The sequence below is a fragment of the Centrocercus urophasianus genome, unplaced genomic scaffold (genome assembly GCF_019232065.1).
Source record: "Centrocercus urophasianus isolate 14NV4802_14NV808 unplaced genomic scaffold, USGS_Curo_1.0 seq_10, whole genome shotgun sequence".
Lineage (NCBI taxonomy): Eukaryota > Metazoa > Chordata > Aves > Galliformes > Phasianidae > Centrocercus > Centrocercus urophasianus.
Window position 1 is genome coordinate 68,995,449 of NW_024884142.1, and position 19,560 is coordinate 69,015,008.

A 19,560-nucleotide genomic window follows, 5' to 3' on the forward strand; every position below is an offset into this window, starting at 1 on the left:
ATCATGATGTGTGTTGGTGACAGTTCACGTTACTTTATTTTCTCATCATCTTAACTCCACTGCAAGTTCATCCTTTTTTCTTTTTTTTAGAAAATGGTTGGGATTGACTGGATGGTCAATCCATGTAGCACCAAGTATGTACCAAAATGCAGTGGTCTCTGCCATAGTTAGTTTACTAAGTGGAAAGGGCCTTGTTATGCATGTTTCTCAAATTCATTCTCCTTGCAGCAGAATTGCTCTCAGAACATGCACTCAGCCAAGGTGGGTTACGTTACAAATTTAGTGTCTACTTTGTGTTTTTCTGGATGGTTCTGGAAAACCCTGTATTTATCTCAACTGCAGTTCTGGGTGAAACAAGGGTCGCTTTTTTTACTATGGTCAAAAATTATATTGGGTATAATTTGAGAAAAAGGCTGTTGCTAGAATTTCTGTTGCGTTTGCTGGTTTGATTATTTATTCTCATTTAAATGTCAGCATAGAATCATAGAATGGCTTGGGTTGGAAGGGACCTCAAGGAACATTAAGTTTCAACCCCCCTGCCACAGAGTTCTGGTTTTAAAACCTGAAGTTTTTATCTTAAATGTTGGACAGGGAATCTTAGAAGCTTGCTGTTGAACATAAAACATCTTCCACCAATTACTCTTCTTGTCAGATGCACATTTTGTGTATAAGATGTAATAGCTACCCCATAGTAGCATGAATTTTTAAAATATATATCTGTATATATATATGCTTTATTTATTTATATATGTGTATATATATATGTTTTTATTTATTTATTTCTATTTTTGATTGTGAATATTTAAAAATAATTTTTTAAATACAAAGATGTAGGTTTCTGAATCTTTTATGAGGTCTGGGAGACTTAGGTGTCCGACTGTTCAGTTAATTCCTGAAAACTACATCTGGGACCTTTAAGACTAATTAATTAGATCAGAATGAATTACAATATGCAAAATAGGTGTGTAATGTCAACTCTAAATTAATCCTGTTTTCAGATGGCCAAGGACTCTTGCTAATAGGATAAAAGAGAGACTATGTTTTTTGTGAAACCATTTCAACTGTGATTTTAAGGGTATTTTAATAATAGATTTAGTTATACTCTTGTTTAATTTGTACATTGTTCTTAGCTGTAAATGCTGTGAAGTTATAGAATCTTAAAATCTCACGTTCTTTGATAAATATTTGTTAGACATCTTCCTGTGTTTCTCTGTGGCTATTAAAATTGCAGACATACTCGTATTTCTGCAGCAATTATTAACTAACATTTAGAGGTGTATCCTTTGATGCATACCAATTAAAATTCAAGATATTTCAATATTCATTTCACAGAAGAAAATACCCTCCAACATTTGTCTAAAATGAATAATAAATAGTGTGTGAATTTCATTTGGGCATTGGTTGATGTTTATGTTCTATAGATGTGCTTACTCAAGCAGTAATATGTTTTGGCAGAAGTGGCATATTTAGGGTTAGAATTTCTTGCTGTTTCTCCCTTTCTCATGACCTGGTACCTGGTGGGGTGTGTATTTCTTTTATTAAGCATAGGCTGTATGCTGTGTGCATGTGACTTCTTACTGCAGTAATTGGTAAACCAGAAAATAACACACACTGTTCTTTACTTCCTTCAGAAAACCCCAAAAGCTGCAACAGAAGACTTACCAGACCCTTCTGATCTTATTCCTAGAATTAATGATCAGTCTCAGTACATTAACCATTTAGAAGCAGAAGTGAAGTTTTACAAGGTATTTATTACATAATATATTTCAGCTACTGAAACCCTGATCCCCCAATTATGAAGAGTTGCTTTAAAGAAAGCTTGTGCTTCGTCTTGAGATAAATTGCTTCAATGACCAAAAATGAGTAAACCACAGTTCAATAAACACCGAGCTTTGTTGCACATCCTGGTGTTTATGTGGTGTTTGAGGACCTTCAAAGATGTTTTCATTTCTTCTTACAAATACAAATAAGTGTATTTTTTAAGAAATGATTATTTTGTAACTTGTTTTTATACAGATTTTTTTTTTTTGAGTGTTCTGATTTTTTTTGAAAAACCTGAAATAGTTGAAAATATTAATCTAATCTTTGTTCTCAAGAGGTTGATGATTGTCTTAAGGAACCTTTTACATGCAGTTTCTCTGTCTCACAGGAGGAGTTGTCTGAGATGAAAGATCAGGTTCGAGTAGTTATACTTGAAAATGAAGACCTCCATCAGAAACTGAAATTTTTGGCTGCAGAATATACCTCGGGAGAACAAGCTCTTCTAGATACCTCAGTAAGTTTTTATTCCTCTTGTTGTTTTAACCAGGGTTCAGCAAAATAACTCCTATTAAGGAAAGCTTATATAAATGATTATCTTCAAACTGAATTTTAGTCAAAACAAAATGACAGTTTGAAAATGTGAATTCCTGTGTCATCACAGATCCTTAACCTAATGAACTTGTGTACTGGTTCTTATATTTTACTGTAATTAAATTTACAACATTCAATATTTACATAATTAATGTTTGTTTAAAAATACAGCGTACATAATTATAATTGAAGCACTAACACATTTTTGTTTTTGGCAAATAATCAGAACTCCAGGCATAATGACGTGAAGCTGCATCAACCTTCTATATCATCATCAGCATATAACAGAGATCCAGCTTTGATTACAAAAACTGTTGGAGAAGTAGAAAAATGGCATGTAGAACTGGTTGGTATTAGGATTTTTTTTACTTTTGGAAAAGCATTCAGTACTGTTATTGCTTCAATTTTGTGATAAATTTATGGAAGGAGTTTTGGTTGGCTGAACCTTAATTTGAGATCAAATTTTATTCTCTTAAACCTTATCTCCTCGTCATTCACTAATTAATATTATTCTCCAGTTAGACGCAGATGCTAGGCTGTAGCTGCAGGTGTTGATTTCCAAGAGATAAGTCTTGGTTCAAGAATATCAGGTCAGTGATGGCTCCACTGTACTTTGGAGGTTCTTGGCAGTAGCACAACCCATAAACAGATGGAAACCAGCTGCTGTATTTTAGGCAGGCCTCTAGACAAGCTTGTTTGCAATGAGTTTTCCTACTTCTGGAGCAGAGTAGGGTCAGTAAGGTACAAAAGTGGCTTTGCTCAGTCTGTTTTCCCTGGTCTGAATTACACTGGTTGTGCTTTTAGAGATACCAAGAACCCTTAGTGATTCAGAGCCTATCCTGTTTCCTTAGTTTGGGACAGTATTCTAGATTTATTTGCTCTAAAGGAACTAGGTGACATTGCCATCTTTTGGGGAAAAAAAACCATGGACTAATTGAAAGTTTTGGGATGCTTTTAGTCATGCTTCTGGCACATGTTTAGCTGAAAACATATTCAATTATCAATAACACCAATTTGACAACTAGTTTTTTACAATAAATGCACTTTTTTCCCTCAGTAATATTTAAAGTAGGAGTATTGTAGTGATTGTGACTTCTTTCTAAGCATCATAGTGAGCTAAATTTCTGATGCTTTCTTTGGCTTGCTATCATCCTTGTATTTTATCACTGCTGTGGTTGATTTATTTGTTTCTTGGTAATAGGAGTCCCAGGTAGTAGGAGCATATTATCATATTATGAAAAAATAGCTCCTCTATTTGAAGAATCTTTTATTTATGCAGGGTTGTGGGAGAGTGAAAGGAAAGCTGAGATAAGATCATTAATTTTTGTAAATTATTGTAGATGGCTGACATTTGTGGAGCTGTAGGAATTTATATCATATGAGGAACTGGCAAGTTGTGTAGAACTAAGGAAATGGGAGGTTTTTTGTTAAAGTTCACAACTTGAGTAATGTGAAATGCTTAGATTTCTCTGAGTCTAGTGATTTAACAGGTTTATATCTTCAAGGAAAAAGAATAAATATGGCTAATGTCTAAATTTATATGTAAAAACAGTACAAAGAACAAACCAAAAGACCCAATTATGTTTTGTTTTTTCTTCTTTTTTCTTCTTCCATCTTTTCTAAAGGAGAAACTAAAACTTCTTTATCAGGATAAAATCAATATCTTGGATGCCCAAGTACAATCTCTAAGGTAGAGTGAAATATTTATTTTTTCTTAAAATTATGGTTGAAGAAATATTATCAACTCCTAACATGATGCATTCTTCATTTGAATTTAGTTAAGTGTGGTTAAAGACTACATGTGATGTTTTCAAGTACTTTGCTTGAAAGCTGGTTTTAAAGGATTTATTAGTGTTTTCTCAAATAATTGAATGCATTGTTGTAAAATGTATGTATTGCCATACAATAAATTATGTCAAATTGTATTTACAGATGTTACTGAGCCTCAAAACTTGATATGAAATCTTTTTTTTTCTTTGTCCGGTTTCCTTATGGAGACTCCGTGCCTGCTCTGATAATACAAACAAAGTAAAAAAAGAAGCTGAAGTTTTAATTTATGTGAGCTCTTTCACAATTAACTTTCTTCTTCTAATATCTGGTATCAAAAATTTTAGGAATCTCTGAGCTAGTTTAGGCTACATAATGATTTTGGCACAGGGCAACAATAGTTCTGAAGTATGCATGCTGTGTTTCCAGTCATGTAACCTGCATAGCTTCAGAAATAAAAATATTTGAAAATAGGTCATGCACTCTAAACGAGTGGTTTCATTATAGACAGCAGATTAGCAAAAGCAGCAGTAGAGGCCAACGCTGTGGCATTTGGTGTTCTGGAATAAACTTCTTGTGTACTTGCATTCATGATACTGCTGCCGAATCTGTTTAATTATGTTTTTCCCCAGATAATTTCTAATCCAATTTATCTAAAATTATGTAATTCTACATGTGTTTGTGTGCAAAAGGAGTTACTGGTTTAAATATGCTATCTGCAGTGGTGAAATTGTAAGTGTACAAAGCCAATTGTGCTAGTCAAAGTATAGGAGAATCTTAAATTTCAGCTACCTCGCCTCTTGGCTTTTTTCCCCTCTTGGCTTAGTGTTAAATATATTCCGAAAGAAAGATCAGAGGTTGAAATCATCTGAAAACTTCAAAAGGTACTTCTTGAAACTTCTCACTTCCTCCTAAGGGGTGTGATCTTTGAAAGCGTAAGTGCTTTGAAACACTTGAGATCTGGTGATTTTGCACTTTCAAGTGCAAAATTGTACTGTTTTCAGATGGAACCATCCCTATTTTTTTTTTTAACTTTAGTTATGAATTTACACAGGACTCATCAGTTTCTGCCCTAGATTTCTTAATAATAGGTCTGTTGTGCCATGACTGTCCAAGGATATACCCAGGGCAAATTCTATCCAGGCTATAGTGTATTCTATTTAATAGACCTACTACTAAAACAAGAAAAAAGTACACAGAAGCTTTCCCAGAAGGAAATATATGTACAGCATGCATATTGTGTGCTCAGTAAATCCAGTACAGCCAGAATGTGTCAGACTTGGTATGTGTATGCTGCCCAGATGGTCTGCATAACAAACCAAAAGTTTTGGATACATTGCACAATTTGTCAGATAGATCTTTATGTGCACAGTGTGCATTTGTCTGGAACTTCCTGATGTCAGCATTCTTACTGAGCTCTTCCTGCCATGACAGATGCTTGGAAATTCTAGAGAAAATTCTTTATAGAACCTGGTATAGATTTCAGAGAGAAGTACAGAATTTGCCCTGTTTTTCTGGCGTTGGGGTTGACCTCAAGTTTATCCCTGGAGTGATCAGAGTGAATGTCACAGAATCACGGATCACAGAATGGCCAGGGTTGGAAGGGACATCAAAGATCATGAATCTCCAACCCTCCTGCCACATGCAAGGCCACCAACCTCCCCATTTAATACTAGACCAGGCTGCCCAGGGCCCCATCCAACCTGGCCTTGAACACCTCCAGGGATGGACAGGGCATCCACAACCTCTCTGGGCAGCCTGTTCCAGCACCTCACCACTCTCTCTGTAAAGGACTTGTGCTGGATTTTCTCTAGGAAGAGAATTGTCACTTGCTGGCTAATTTGAGAGTAGCGTGGAAAAGAGGAGCTACTGTTAATATTAGCAATAAGAGCAAGAAAAAAATACATTTTCATAGGATATTGAAATATTTGCATAGCCATTGTATAAATGCATTTACAAAGTTTATTTTGATAATGAATCCTTTTTTTTCTGTTCAGGAAAAATGTAAGACTACAAGTTGCATCTAAAATTTTCCATGTGGCTTTACTATTTTCTGTCACAGCAGATGAAACAATTTAATTTTGTTTTATCTATTAGTAATTTTGTTGGGACAGTTTAACTGCTATTTCTCTGTTAAGATTTTACACAGGCTACTGAAATGTGTAAAATAATGTACATTATGGAATTTATTACAGCAAAGAAAAATTCTTTTTTGCATTTATTGTTATATTTTGCGTAGCTTGTAGAAATATTTGGGTGTTGCTCAAATTTTTTTTCTTTATTTCTTCTTTTTAGGAAGCACCTTTCAGAATCTCAGAAGACATGTGAAGATTTGGAAGCAAGGTTAAAACACCAGAAATCACTTGTTTCAGCCACAAATTCTAGTCGAGTTGGTGGTCTTTGTCTCAAATGTGCACAGCAGGAGGCAATTCTGGCACAGACACATTCTAATGTTCACATGCAGGCCATTGAGAGAGTAACGAAGTAAGTTTGGGGGTATTTAGCTTCTCATGAAGTAACAGTTGCTTACATTAAACCACATAGATTATAATGTGGTTGTATTTGTAGAGACATTTACAAGGCAGTGGAGTCCCAAGTTCAGATTCTAATATGAAAATTAATGGCAGAATATGAGTGTAGGTCAAAGCCACTGTGAAATCCATGGTAGTTTTCTTCTTATTTCAAATGCAAAAGAAAGTTAGTCTTCATCTTATAATTGTGATCCCTTGGGATTTCCCCCACCAGACTGCTGCTAGCTTGTACTTATTGTGCTAATTCTACAAGTAAACCTTTCACTCTATCAGAGAAATCCCTGTTTTCCTTGAATATGTTTAATAGGTTCAGACTTTGGGATGGAATACTTTGCTAACTAATTCAAGGCAACTTCCTTTAAATCAGAAAGAAATTAAATTATTTTCAGCAACTGTTTTTAAATTGTGGCTTTTATTTAAAGAGTTTAGAAAATAACTGCACAAACTGAACACAGTATATGTGTTTTGTAATGAGATACAGTAATTCAGAAAGCATTAACTTTTTTTTTAAAAGAAATGCTGCTAGTCCATCGCTTCAGAAATCTCTCCATTTTTCCTTGTTCGTAATAGTGACAGGATACTGCAGCTTTCTCAAAGTTTGTTAAACAACCATCTGTCTATTGTCAGATACATGGAGATTTTTAGGATTTCCAGACTTTTAGAATGATTCTGCTGAAGAGGAGGTAGTGGGTCAATTAGAAGTGAGAAGTCTGAAGGGGCATAATACATACTGTTTGACAAATGGATGTGATCTCTATATATTATATGGATGCTGGGAGGATTCATGTATTTTTCTGTTGTCACAAGTCCAAGAATTTTCTGGGAAACCTCTCTGTTGCTGAAAAATCATGTTTCCAAATCTACTTTTTTTTTTTTTTTTTTTTAAAGTAACTGTTGTCACAGAAACTATGGAAACTCAGCCAGTACATTTTTGTCACCTTGTGTTACAGGGCAGCTTGAAACAAAAGATTTGAGCTGATTTATTTCTTCCTCTTAAACCATCTCTCAGCAACATCTGAAATCATCTTCTTTATGGAAGTTATTAAAACAAAGATACTACAGTAGATATTTTCACAAGGACTAAGTAGTTTGTGCAAATGCTGCTGAAATGAATACGCAGAACTGTGTTACCATTCAATGCAGCAGATGCACAGACAAAACAGCAGCAATTTTCAATCTAGTTGTTCTGTAAATAGATGGAGACAATTATTCTCTCAGAACTGAAAAGCATTCACCATATGAAAAACAGTGGAATAGTTAAGTATCTAACTTTACTCATTTTGATATGGTTTGATATAGAGCTTAGTTTTTGTTAATAAAGAAGTTGTGCAGAAGTGTAGAATCCAAGAGTATTTTTCTTTAGCTCAGTTATAGTAACAGTAGCAAAGAGCTACTGTTTTGTCCTGATATATTCAATAATCTGAATTATTTTTTGAACTTAAATCCTTTCTTTCAATGATTTTTCCTTCCTATTTTACATGTAATGGCAGGGTAATGCCATATTGCTTTGTTCTGATATTTTATAGAGTTTTTTTTTTTAAACATGGATTCATATTTTGTAATGTTACTCGGCTTCAGCACATTCATGACCCGATTTCTTCCAGATTTACTGGTAGCTTCCCTAACAGTCCATCCTGAAGCATAAGACCAATAGCAAGTGATAGATACTAACAGCTCAGCAGATACTAGGAGTATTCTGTCTTTTGTGCTTAACCTGTACTGGTTTTAGTCTTGCTTCACTTAGTATCTTTGTCTTTTATCTGTTAATATCTGTTTTATCTGTAAATATCTGTTTATCTGATACACCTGCTTTTCCCCTACTTATGGGAAGATACAAAAGCAATATATTCTTTCTTTTTTTTTACGTGCAGAGAAAGAGATGATTTGATGGATGCACTTGTTTCAGTGAGGCGAAACATGAAAGAGATGCAGCAAAGAGAATCTAATGCATATGAGCAAGTTAAACAAGCTGTGCAAATGACAGAAGAGGCCAACTTAGAAAAAACAAAGGTAAAGTCATCAAAAAGATTAGAGCTTTTGAGTATTCCAAACTCCTATAAATATGAATTAGTTTGCAAGCTAATGAGAGAATGTGTGCATAATACCTTTGTTACTGATGTGGTAGATTCAAACTGTGAATACTTTTGAGCAGTAACGCAAACTCTGGATTCTTAAGTTGTCATCCGAAGCTGTGGGATGTATTGCATTCTGAGGCCATTATTTAAATTCTTAAGTGGTTTCAGAGCTAGATGATAAAAACTGAAAGGTAATTTTTTTCAAAGGCGTTTACAACATATAGGAAGATAATTATAATCACAAGGTCAGGGGGTTGGAATGGACCACAAGAGAGCATTGAGTCTAGCCCCCCTGCTAAGGCAGTGCCCTACAATAGGTCACACAGGTAATATCACATTTATGAACTGCTCCTGAAAGTATATTTGGAACATTTATAAGCAATTAGTTTTACCTCAAATTGGTGCAAGGCAAGAATTGATTAGTTATTATATAGGACTTCTCATCTTCAGAGTTATAAATAAAAAAAAAAAAGCTTTTTGAACCTTTTGGCACGGGGTAAATAGTAACGACAAAACCAGTTTTGATCTAATGCTTATGCTAGCCCTAGTTACTATAATTATCGATCTAAATTATTTCTTTGAGATTTAGTGACATCTACTGTATTATTAGTGAATTACTATGGGATTGAGTGGTTGTGGTTTGGGGATGTTTCTATTTTTTTTAATCATTATTGAATTATTTGGTTTTTAAGTATGCTTATTTTTAATGAAGTGCCTTTGTTTTTGGGTAAGATTGATGTAATGGTTCTAATGACCAAATAAGCAGTAGTGGTTGATATTACTTATCCAGTGCTGTAGGGATGTGTGTATGGAGTCTGTGATTCGTAGGAGAAAACATTGTAAGAGCTTGAAATCCTACATACTTGTTAGATGTTATTATTGCAGCTTCAAGTTTTTACTCAACAGAGAGATGATGAGTCAGATTAGCTCACGTTAGTAATGTTTTAAGTCTTTCATATGAGAAAAGCGGTTCTGTATGGTGGCTTTTTGCTTGACTGGTGTATTTATTTATTTATTTATTTTACAAATACTAGTATTTATCTTGGGAAGCACAAATTGGCTGTTTGTTTTTGTAAGTATCGAAGAACCACTTAGAAAAGTCCACCTGAGAAATGTGAGGGGGTAGCATTTAGAAGCCCACTTTATTACAGTTTGATTATCCTGTCACACTATCTGACCTCAGGTATTTGTTTTTTAAAAAGCATCATTTTTTCCTGTTTTTTTTAGTTGTTTCTGTTCTCAGAGGCAGGAGGAGATCTGGAGAGGCTAAACTTGCTTAGCTGCAGTAAATCCAGGAGTGTTTTCCGCATAGATTTCATAGAGAATAACTTTTTGAACTACTCATATAGTAAAAACAGAAGTTTGAGAGGAGTTGGGTATAGGAGGCTGGTTCTACAGATGTGCGTTCAGGAGTTTTAAATGAAAGGCAAGTAATCAGCTGTAGAAGGACAGCTTCTTATTTGGAAAATATACCCTGCAAGTGCTTTCTTCTTTGCCCTGACTTCTAAATGCATTTAGAGATGCATTTAGAATTACAAATCACAGTAGGGCATGTTTATACAAATAAATGTGTGTCTGTTTTCAATTTGTTAGTCCTATTCTAGATGTTAATAGGTGGGATTGCATAAACATCATAACTACATTAAAAGGTAAAAACAAAAACAAACAAACAAAAAAACCCAAAAACTATCCTAATAGTGAATTGGTTTCTCTGAACACATTAGATACATATTGCAGTAATTTAATGTTTTATTTTTTGAGTAAGAGAAACCTAATTGTTTTTGTATTTTTCTTTATTAGGCTCTAGTTCAGTGTGAGCAACTGCAAAGTGAGATGGAACGCCAGAAGAATCGTCTTGAAAAGGAGCTAGCTGTCCAGCTCAATAAGAGGACTGAAGAAAAAGAAGCTCTGCGGGAAGAAATGAAGAAAGAAAGGGAGAACTTGGCAGCAATGGTATGCATATGATTTTTCCTATTTGTATATACAAGGAGCATAAAATTTCTCTAAACTTTCTGTTTGGGCATCCTTCATTTTGTTTCTATTTTGAATTTTCGATCTCCGTAAATCTGTTCCAACTCTACTTTAAAGCGTGATTTGTTCCTAGCTTCTTATAAGGAATAGTATTTAGGTTGTCAAGTTGAACGTTCCAAATTTTGTATGTGTGAAGGTTAGGACCTTGTGCTACGTAATACTTACATTATATATCAAAGCTACAGTATTGTAATTGCATTTTAATATGGTATTTTTTAGAGAGATCAACACTTAATTTGCCCATCTACAGAAATGTGGAGGAATCTTGTTTAAAGCAAAATAAAACAACCTTGTATTAATGGAATCTTTCAGACAGAACCTCTCACGTTATTTATATTGAGACTGACTGACCGAGACTGACTGACTGTTGTAGCATAATCTTGCTTTACACTTCTAGATCCAAGTGTAATGTGAGTATAAAGCACAAGAGTTTTCTGCCAAGTAACATATACAGAGGAAACTTCATCCTAACATCAGTAAACCTGTAGGACACTGGATTTAGAGCATCTTCAATCATTTTATGGTGGAATTTTGGGAATAATACAGTGAATTTCTCTTCTGACTGTAGGTTTTTTTTCTGTATTTATTGGCTCTTTTTAGAAATAAGCCAAATAGTAATATGACCATATATAGCATGGAACTAAGAGAAATATGGTTGTATTTCTGGTATTGTGAGATAATATTCTGAAGCTGTCATAGGAATTTAAAGTCTTCGAGTCCAATTCTAGATATAAAAACAAGAATTAAGTACAGTAATGAGGATTGAATATTTTTAAAAGTAAGCTGTTACAAGAGGTCTTCATAGATCTGTTGGCAAGGCAAATAGAAATTAAAACTTAAACTGCGGACAGTGAGCCGTCCTTAAGCAGTAAGCAGGTTTTTGTTTAAGTCATTGCTGTCTGTTGGAAGTTATCCTTAAAGACAAAATTATTAGAGGGTGTCCAGAGGAGGGCTATGAAGATGCTGAATGGTCTGTAGGACAAGACATGTGAGGAGTGACTGAGATCTCTTGAGTTATTCTGCCTGAAGAAGTGGAGGTTGTGGAGAAGCCTCACGGTGGCCACAGCTTAATCACAAGGGGAGCAAAGACACTGATTTCTGCTCTCTGGTTACAATGATAAGACCCAAGGAAATGGCATGGAGCCGTGTCAGGTGAGGGTCTGGTTGGGGATTAGAAAAAAGTTCTTCAGCAGAATTAGGCCAGATGTTTGGGCTCTGGAGTGGGGCTCCCCAGGGTGATGATTCTGGCCTTAGGCGTGCTGAAGTTCAAGGAGTGTTTGAAATTCAGAGTTCCTGTATAGAGCCAAGAGATGGAGTCAGTGATGCTTGTGTGTTCCTTCCAACTTCGTATATTCTATGATTCTGTGCTTACATCTTTAGTCATTTAGATTTATTTCAGAGCAGAATATGCACTCTAAAATACAGAGTATTCAACAAGCATGTTGTACTTTTTTTTCAGCAGAATAATTCGTTCCTTCATGTCAGTACATCACCTTGTATTTCATCACAAACTGCTGTGCTGTGTTTTACTGAAACTAATCTGAAGTCTTAGGAGTTGTAGTCTGTCTTTTTCTTTTCAATTTTTTTTCCAAATCCCACATACACATTAAATGTTGCATATTGATACTATGATGATGTCATTCTTAGTAATTAAGAAAGATACAGAGTGACTTTCTAGAAAACTATGATCTATATGTATGATTTAAGTCTAGTATTATTCAACTAGCTATTATGCTTCAGGAAAATGAAATGGTAGAAGTAAGGGTTGACTTGATGCACTGTATGCTATGTGAGTATTTTATCACTTTCTTTAAGAAGTCATTTGTTTGAGGGAAAGAAATAGCATGTTCCAAAATTCAGGTGGATATATAATAAGTGAAGAATAGTTACAAATATGTAATCCTCTAGGTTTGGCTTTGAATTCCTGTAAGTTAACCTAGAACTGTCAGACACCATTATTTCCACTTACATTAGTAAGCTTCAGGGCTAAATAGCTGAAGGGTCACTGTCTCTGTTTTATTGTTACATTTTTTTCCAGTGTTCAGTAAAATTTGATCTGAATTAATTAAAATTTTAGCATACTACTTCTATATGCTTTTTGTGTTATGCTTTGATTTTTCAGTGCGAAAGTACTGTCTGAACTTGGAATTAATTGAATATGTATACTTACAGTGGCAGTTGTCTTTTTGCTGGTGCAAAAGATAGTTGGGGGAATGCTGTTTTGTTGAAACCAATCCGTGTAAGTACAGACAAGAAGGTGTTAAATAGTTCTTCCATAGCTGCAAAAGTATTGCAACCAGGTGCTTATGACACTTTGATCACGTTAGCAAGTTCTGAAGACTGATCTGACTAATGGAAAGTTTCAAATACATGACCTCATGATAAATTAGTTCAAAATAACATACCAATTATTAAAGTAATTTAGTTGTATTTGGTTAATATTTTTATTATATTTCTAATTTATGCTTTTTCTTGCATTTCTTGGTGTATATTTTGTCTATACAGCTACAGTTACTTTCAAGGAGAAAGTCCTACAGGGTTTAAATCTGTAGCTGGCTGAATTTCATCATTGCTGTGTTCTTGTTTATTTTGCAGGTGACTGCCATGTCTGAGAATGTTGCCATGTTAGAGGCTCAGGTAGAGAGAGTTACAAGGGAAAAGAATTCTCTGGTTAACCAGTTAGAAGAATCACAACATCAGCTTGCATCTCACGAAATGGAGATGAACAAGGTAGGCACATTGCTTTACCTCGTTGTTGTGACTTGGAAGATGAGAGTTTTTTTTTGTTTCTCATTTTTCTCTGTATTGGTAAAGAGCACGTGATTACAAACGTAAAGTCTTCTGAAGATTCCATGTAAAGTTTTACAGAAGAGAACTTCTGTGTCTTGTGATTCAAAAGTTAAGTTTCCTTTTTCACAGACTATGCAAATTCTGATTATAATTTGTATTAGGTATAAATAAGATGCATAGTATTCAACCCTGTCCTGTAATTACAGGTTTTCAAGTACTTGTAGAAATGCTTTGCAGTGTACTTCTTTACTAATGTTGATGATAAGCACTCTACAAAGAAATATTTCTTCTATGTAAGAATTACTGTTTAAAATACATATTAGATCTGTTTTATATACATACAGTATAAAAAAATTATATGCAAATCAGGTCTGTCTGTATTGGTTTGGGGTGCTCTATACTGCACAATTCTCAACCCATTAGAGCCTTAATGTTATGACATGAGAAATAAAAAAAAAAAATGCAGTCTGAAGCTTATAATGGGGAATGATAGCTTGTTACAGCAGTTATTTTTTTATCGTAGGAATTAATTCAACTGCATGAAGATGAGGGGATGCTAATTTCATGTAGAATAGACAATCTGCAGATGAAAATTTGTTACGACCTTTTGAAATGTTTGTGGCTGCTCAGTAACCCTACAGCCAGTAGTTAATTGCAAGGTTTTTGGGGAACAATTTGTTCTTCAGGCCTCCACTTTCACTGGGGAGATTGTCAGCTGTTTGTCTTCCTCAGTGGCCAATTCTGCTACAAATAGGTGAAAGTTATGCAGAAAATTTACAGCAAAGAGCCCATCAAATGCACTAGAAAACTTAATTCAAATTCAACTCAAAGAAATAAAGGTCATTTTAAGAATGTAAAAATGATCTGTTTTACCTCTTCTGATACATGAAAGTTTTGCTTTTCTGGACCAGACTTGTGGATGGCTGTAGTGCTACTTTTGAGGGTGGGGTAGTAAGGGATGAAAGCAATACGTCCAAATATGTACTGATTTGGGTGGACCGATTTTATAGCCTGCTTGTGCTCCTAATCTCTGCTTGAGTTAAAACTGATACAAAGCTGAATAGGTGATCCCTTTGCAATAGGCAGTGCTGTGTTTTCATTGCACTGTCATGAGGGACTGGAAAAGTGTGTTCATGTTCCTGAGCTCAACTAAAAATTCTGGAGGAAAGTCCTAATGTTGAGCTCCTGGGACAGCGTGCATCGCCATGACTGCTTTCATTGATTGTATAATGTTTACATCCCCTTGTGCATCTGATTCATTTCCAAGCTTGGTTTGCTATTAATAAAAACACTAAATTTTGATTTCTCTGGAATTCTTTTTCAACCTTCATTCTGAACTACTAGAAGGCTGGAAAATCAGTTATTAGGACAGCACCATCTGCTGATCCTTCTGTGTTATTCAGTGTGTACTGTGAGCAGGGAAGCCAGAGGCAGGGATGGCTGCATGTTTTTTATTTTGCTTAGAGGAAGGAACAGGTCACAGTTTGTTCATTCTTAGTATAAAGAATGGAGCCATTAGAAAAACAGGATTGGCGGTCTGTGCAGCTGCTGCTTAGGACTTTTCAGTTGCATGTCACATTTCAATGTTAAAAAAAAATAAAAATTAAAATTAAAACAGATAAAAACCTGTATCATTGTTTATAGTGTTTTGTAGTTTCCATCATCTGCAACAGGACTAAATTAGCAAGTTATCCTCCAAGAAAATGATCCTTTTTCCCTCTCATACTTTTAATTCATAAGTGATGCTGTATCTTAATGTCAGAACAGTTCTGTGAGAAAAGAAATGTTGTTTTGGGTAATAGTAAGATGTTATGACTCTAACGAGATCGAAAGAGGTGCCGTGGAGCTCTGATACAAGATAAATTCCTGCTCACATAATAGAAGACCTGTGTTTTTAAGTAGCATCAGAAGATGTATTGGTACAGACTGGTTCTGTGATTTCAGTGGGAACCAGAAGGGAAGGTTGACTATGCGAGGTTATCTCAGCATACCATAATAGGTAAAAACTAAAAAAGAATTTGGAGGGGTTCACCAAGCAGTAAACAGGGGTGGGACAACTGCTAAGGGAATGAGAAGAGTCAGATAGGTTGTAAACCCCTGGAGTACTCAACCAGTGGGGAAGTGGGAGGAAATTTGTGCTGAGAAGTAAGAAATATAGACTGTTGCAACTCTCTGCTCTGATGCACCTCTCTACTCTGAAGGTTGTTCACTTCTGCAAAAGCGTGAAATAAATTGTGATTCATAGCTAATTCTGCCTGAGCTCAGACTATTGGACACAAGCATTTTTCACAGTTCCTTTTGTTATTGTTTTTTTTCATAAGGTGCCTGATGGTTGCATCTATGCATACTTACTTCCCCTGTACCTCTTTAAGAGTGAAAAAAATATGGAAATGAGAAGAGAGATGCGATTGAACGGTCAAAATGAATTTGTCTTGTAGAATGTGTGACTGGAAATTGTACAGAAGTGCAGGGGGCCAGTAACATGTTAAAAATGTGCCTATTTAAGAAGCAAGTCTTGTGGAAGAGAATAAGCAGGGCAGGTGTGAGTTGGTAAGAAAATTCTAAGAGTAGCTGTTCTCATTGGGGATTGTGAGGGAAAGCAATCTTGCATATTTTTTTGGTCTGTTTTTTGTTTTGTTCATTACTAAGTTAAAATAAATAGCCACAAATTGGAGGTAATTAGCCAGGGAAAGTGAAAAGGAGACAGCTTCTCTGCTATCCTTCTCCGTTCCTAACAGATAAATTTAAATAAAACCCATTAAGTCAAGAAATAGGAGAGGAATATTGTCACAGAGTAGTTACATGGGAGGAGTTAGCCTCCCTCAAGACTTCTGAAGTCAAGCTACTTTTCAGATGTAAAAGCAACCTTTCAGATGTAAAAGCAATGAGGGGTTCAGATAGTGAGCATCCCAACAGCACAGAATACTTGTTGATGTTGTGAGAATGATCTTTATTTTTTTTTTTTCAAATGTTGCTTCAGTCCCTTTCTTTTGGCCCGTGCATATGGTAGAAATTCGCATTTTTAAAATAACTTATCTTTGACTTTTAGCAAGTCTATAGTGCTCTGATCTAACTTTGAAAATTAATGTATTAACATCTAAATGTTTTTTTTCTTAACAGCAGAGAGTTGGCAAGACAAGAAACAGTCCTTACATAGGAGTATGATAGATTCTTTACTTCTAGGTTGTTCACATAGACTTTCTTGAGATTTGAAAAAGAATGGGAGAAGAATATAAAAGTGACAGTAGTTTAACAGTATTTAGTGGCACATATATTTACAACATAAATATTTATAGTTAGCAAAATCTTGATCCAAATATAATTGAATGTAGAAGGCTGTGCATATTTCAAAGTTAACCACTATATAGAGAATTCAGATCTGCTTTTTATGTAAAAAAACATTTACCATATGTAGCCTTAAAATTTCTGTAAATTAAAATCTTGCGCTTAAATGACCTCTAGAGGGCACCAAAAGATCTCATTGCAAATCCTGGCTCTTCAAGCTACGGATCATGTTGTCTGTATAATCTAACAGGTGTGTGGAGAAATGCGCTATCAGTTGAATCAAACCAAAATGAAGAAGGATGAGGCAGAAAAGGAGCTCAGAGAGTACAGAACAAAAACTATAAGGCAGCTTGAAATTAAGGACCAGGTAAGAGATGATACTGCTGTAGCTTTGCAGTTATTGGAAGCCTAAATAGGGTTATTTCGGAAGTTGGAATGATTCATTTTTCTAATAGTGGTCATTTATTACTGTTAAACGGTTTCTGAATTAATGGCAACAAGCCAGCTGTTACTGTTAAGTAAATACCTCTTGGTAATCTTATTCTTGTTTTCAGCCCTAATTTGTTAAGTTTTACGTAGTACTCATCCCATGCTTTCATACAGAATTACTTTAGCATATGAATTCATACAACGTACTTGAATTGTATATGCTGTATACATATGCTTATGCAGTCTTTTCTAACAAGTAAATCACATGTAACTAGGTATACATATAGCTTGACAAAACACTAAGAAGACTTAAATATAAACTAACTGTACCAGGAAAAAAGAAGATCATTTGTCTTCCAGTTTCTTTAAAGATTCAAGTCTAATGAATGCTGGGCTTCATAGAAAAGTTTAAAAAACAAACTGTCTCTTATACTGTATACAAAAACCAGTATATGCTTTACAGGTGAAAAAAACATCCACTGCAGTAAGGAATATTGTTAGGATAACATGCAACATACTTGGCAAACAGCTTAAACTGGTGTAGTCTGCATCTTTTGAAGTGCCCTTTTTGTTGAAGTTCTGTCCATTTTTCTTTAGGTATTCAAACTTCCAGTTATTCCTTCAAAATTGTGATTTTTTTCATGAGAGTAAATTTCTTTTGAATACACAGAGGAGTGCATAAGATGCATGAAAGCATAATTTTTACATGGATTTTGTGCATAGAGCAGACTATCCAACAAGTTTTAAATCATTCTTTCACTTGTAAATAAGTGAGCAAATCAGCCCCTGTGTAAGAACATACGTGGAAAAAAATGCAGTATTTCTAAAATTAAATTTTATTTACCAGTTGCCCAAAATGTACATGTAGACAATAAGTTGATTAACTTAATTAAGTATGAGTTTGGACTGGAAATGTTATTGATTCAAATTATAGTAAAAAAAAATGCATAAAATTAAAAAAAACTTAATTAGGTAAAATAACTCATTAATATATATTGAAAAATCATATAGCTCAGAAGAGCAGGGGCCTTCCAAAGCCTTTTGTTTTCAGGCTTGTTTTTTCTGTTTTTTTTTCTTTTTTTTTTTTTCTATCCTCCTGCATCCCTTAGGCCTGAGGACACTTTGAAAAACAAAAAGCAGGCTTGTCGTCTGTGCCTTGACAGATATCACAGATAAGAGAGTTGGCATAATCTTGGCATACAAATAAAACAGGATGTGTTTAATAGGATATCTGAAGAAGCAACTTGGATTTTAAATCCTGTTCTGTGACTTGCTTCAGGATTGCCTTTTGAACAAATTGCAAAATTGAACAAAATATTCTAATCTCATGTATTGACATAATAGTATTTTATTCATTGTGGGAATGAGTATACTAAAATGTGGTAATTTGATATAATTACAGTAAGGTGATGGAGGGAGAATCCCTACCAGTAGAGATTAGAGTAGTTCAGTAATTATGTAAATAACTATATTGTTCAAATACCATAGTTGGTTCCTTTGTAAAAGGAAAGTAGGAAAAAAAACAATGGAAAACAAACTTATTTTTTTTAAATACTGAGGCTCAGTGTCTGTTAGCTATTTCATTGGTGAGGCTCTAGTAATCAAGAAAGTTCTGTGTAGGTCTTAATATTATTTAATGTGTTAAAAGTTGTGTTTTATTCCTTTTTTTTTTCTTCTTGTTTTAAAGCATAGCTTTACAAACAGTGTCACTGCAAATTGTTTCATATAAGTAAAATGAAAACAGCTTGATCACACTTAGTGTATTTAAAGGTGAACCTAAGATGTTTTATCTTACATGGCACTAAATTGCAAACAGTAATTGTTCTTTGGTCTCTCAGCCATGACCTGACCTTCTGGCTAAGACAGAGTTGATACTTTCTTGGCCACCATCTGTTCATAACAAATACATATTTATATTTTAAAAGTTAAGAGATACTAGTGTACAAACAGTGCTGCTATGCATTTTTCTGTTTTAAAAGCAAATAATGTTATTTCAAATTCACTTTTGATATACTGAGAATGAGTTTCCTTGTTTTTTGAGATGTGCTTTTGTTTGTTAATTGTGTGGATAAGTTCTAGTTTTGAACATGTATCTGAGTTTGTATATAATGACTTTATAAAAAGGATTAATGCTATCCAGGTTTGTCAGAAGAGTCAGAAACTCCTATGTGTGCAATCTGAGATGATCAGGTATACATTTGGTAAAAGCTGATATTTAAAACATTCTTTGAAAATGAATTTGTATCATTTAGGAAAGTTAAAGGAAATTATATGTACATAATATATAATATTTTCCTCTT

The 19,560-nt window shown here is 34.5% G+C and overlaps 1 protein-coding gene across 3 annotated transcripts in view; it reads left to right on the forward strand.

Moving 5' to 3' along the window:
• Window positions 1-19,560, forward strand: part of SDCCAG8 (SHH signaling and ciliogenesis regulator SDCCAG8) — a 100,217-nt gene that overhangs the window by 8,352 nt on the left and 72,305 nt on the right. For 2 of the 3 annotated variants that reach the window (XM_042811559.1, XM_042811569.1), the window contains exons 4-12: window positions 1,632-1,745; window positions 2,150-2,275; window positions 2,579-2,698; window positions 3,978-4,042; window positions 6,415-6,603; window positions 8,522-8,660; window positions 10,526-10,678; window positions 13,352-13,486; window positions 17,082-17,198. In XM_042811559.1, the coding sequence (XP_042667493.1) occupies window positions 1,632-1,745; window positions 2,150-2,275; window positions 2,579-2,698; window positions 3,978-4,042; window positions 6,415-6,603; window positions 8,522-8,660; window positions 10,526-10,678; window positions 13,352-13,486; window positions 17,082-17,198 (1,158 nt within the window). The remainder of the gene's footprint in view (window positions 1-1,631; window positions 1,746-2,149; window positions 2,276-2,578; window positions 2,699-3,977; window positions 4,043-6,414; window positions 6,604-8,521; window positions 8,661-10,525; window positions 10,679-13,351; window positions 13,487-17,081; window positions 17,199-19,560) is intronic. The other variant, XM_042811578.1, reaches the window with a different exon arrangement.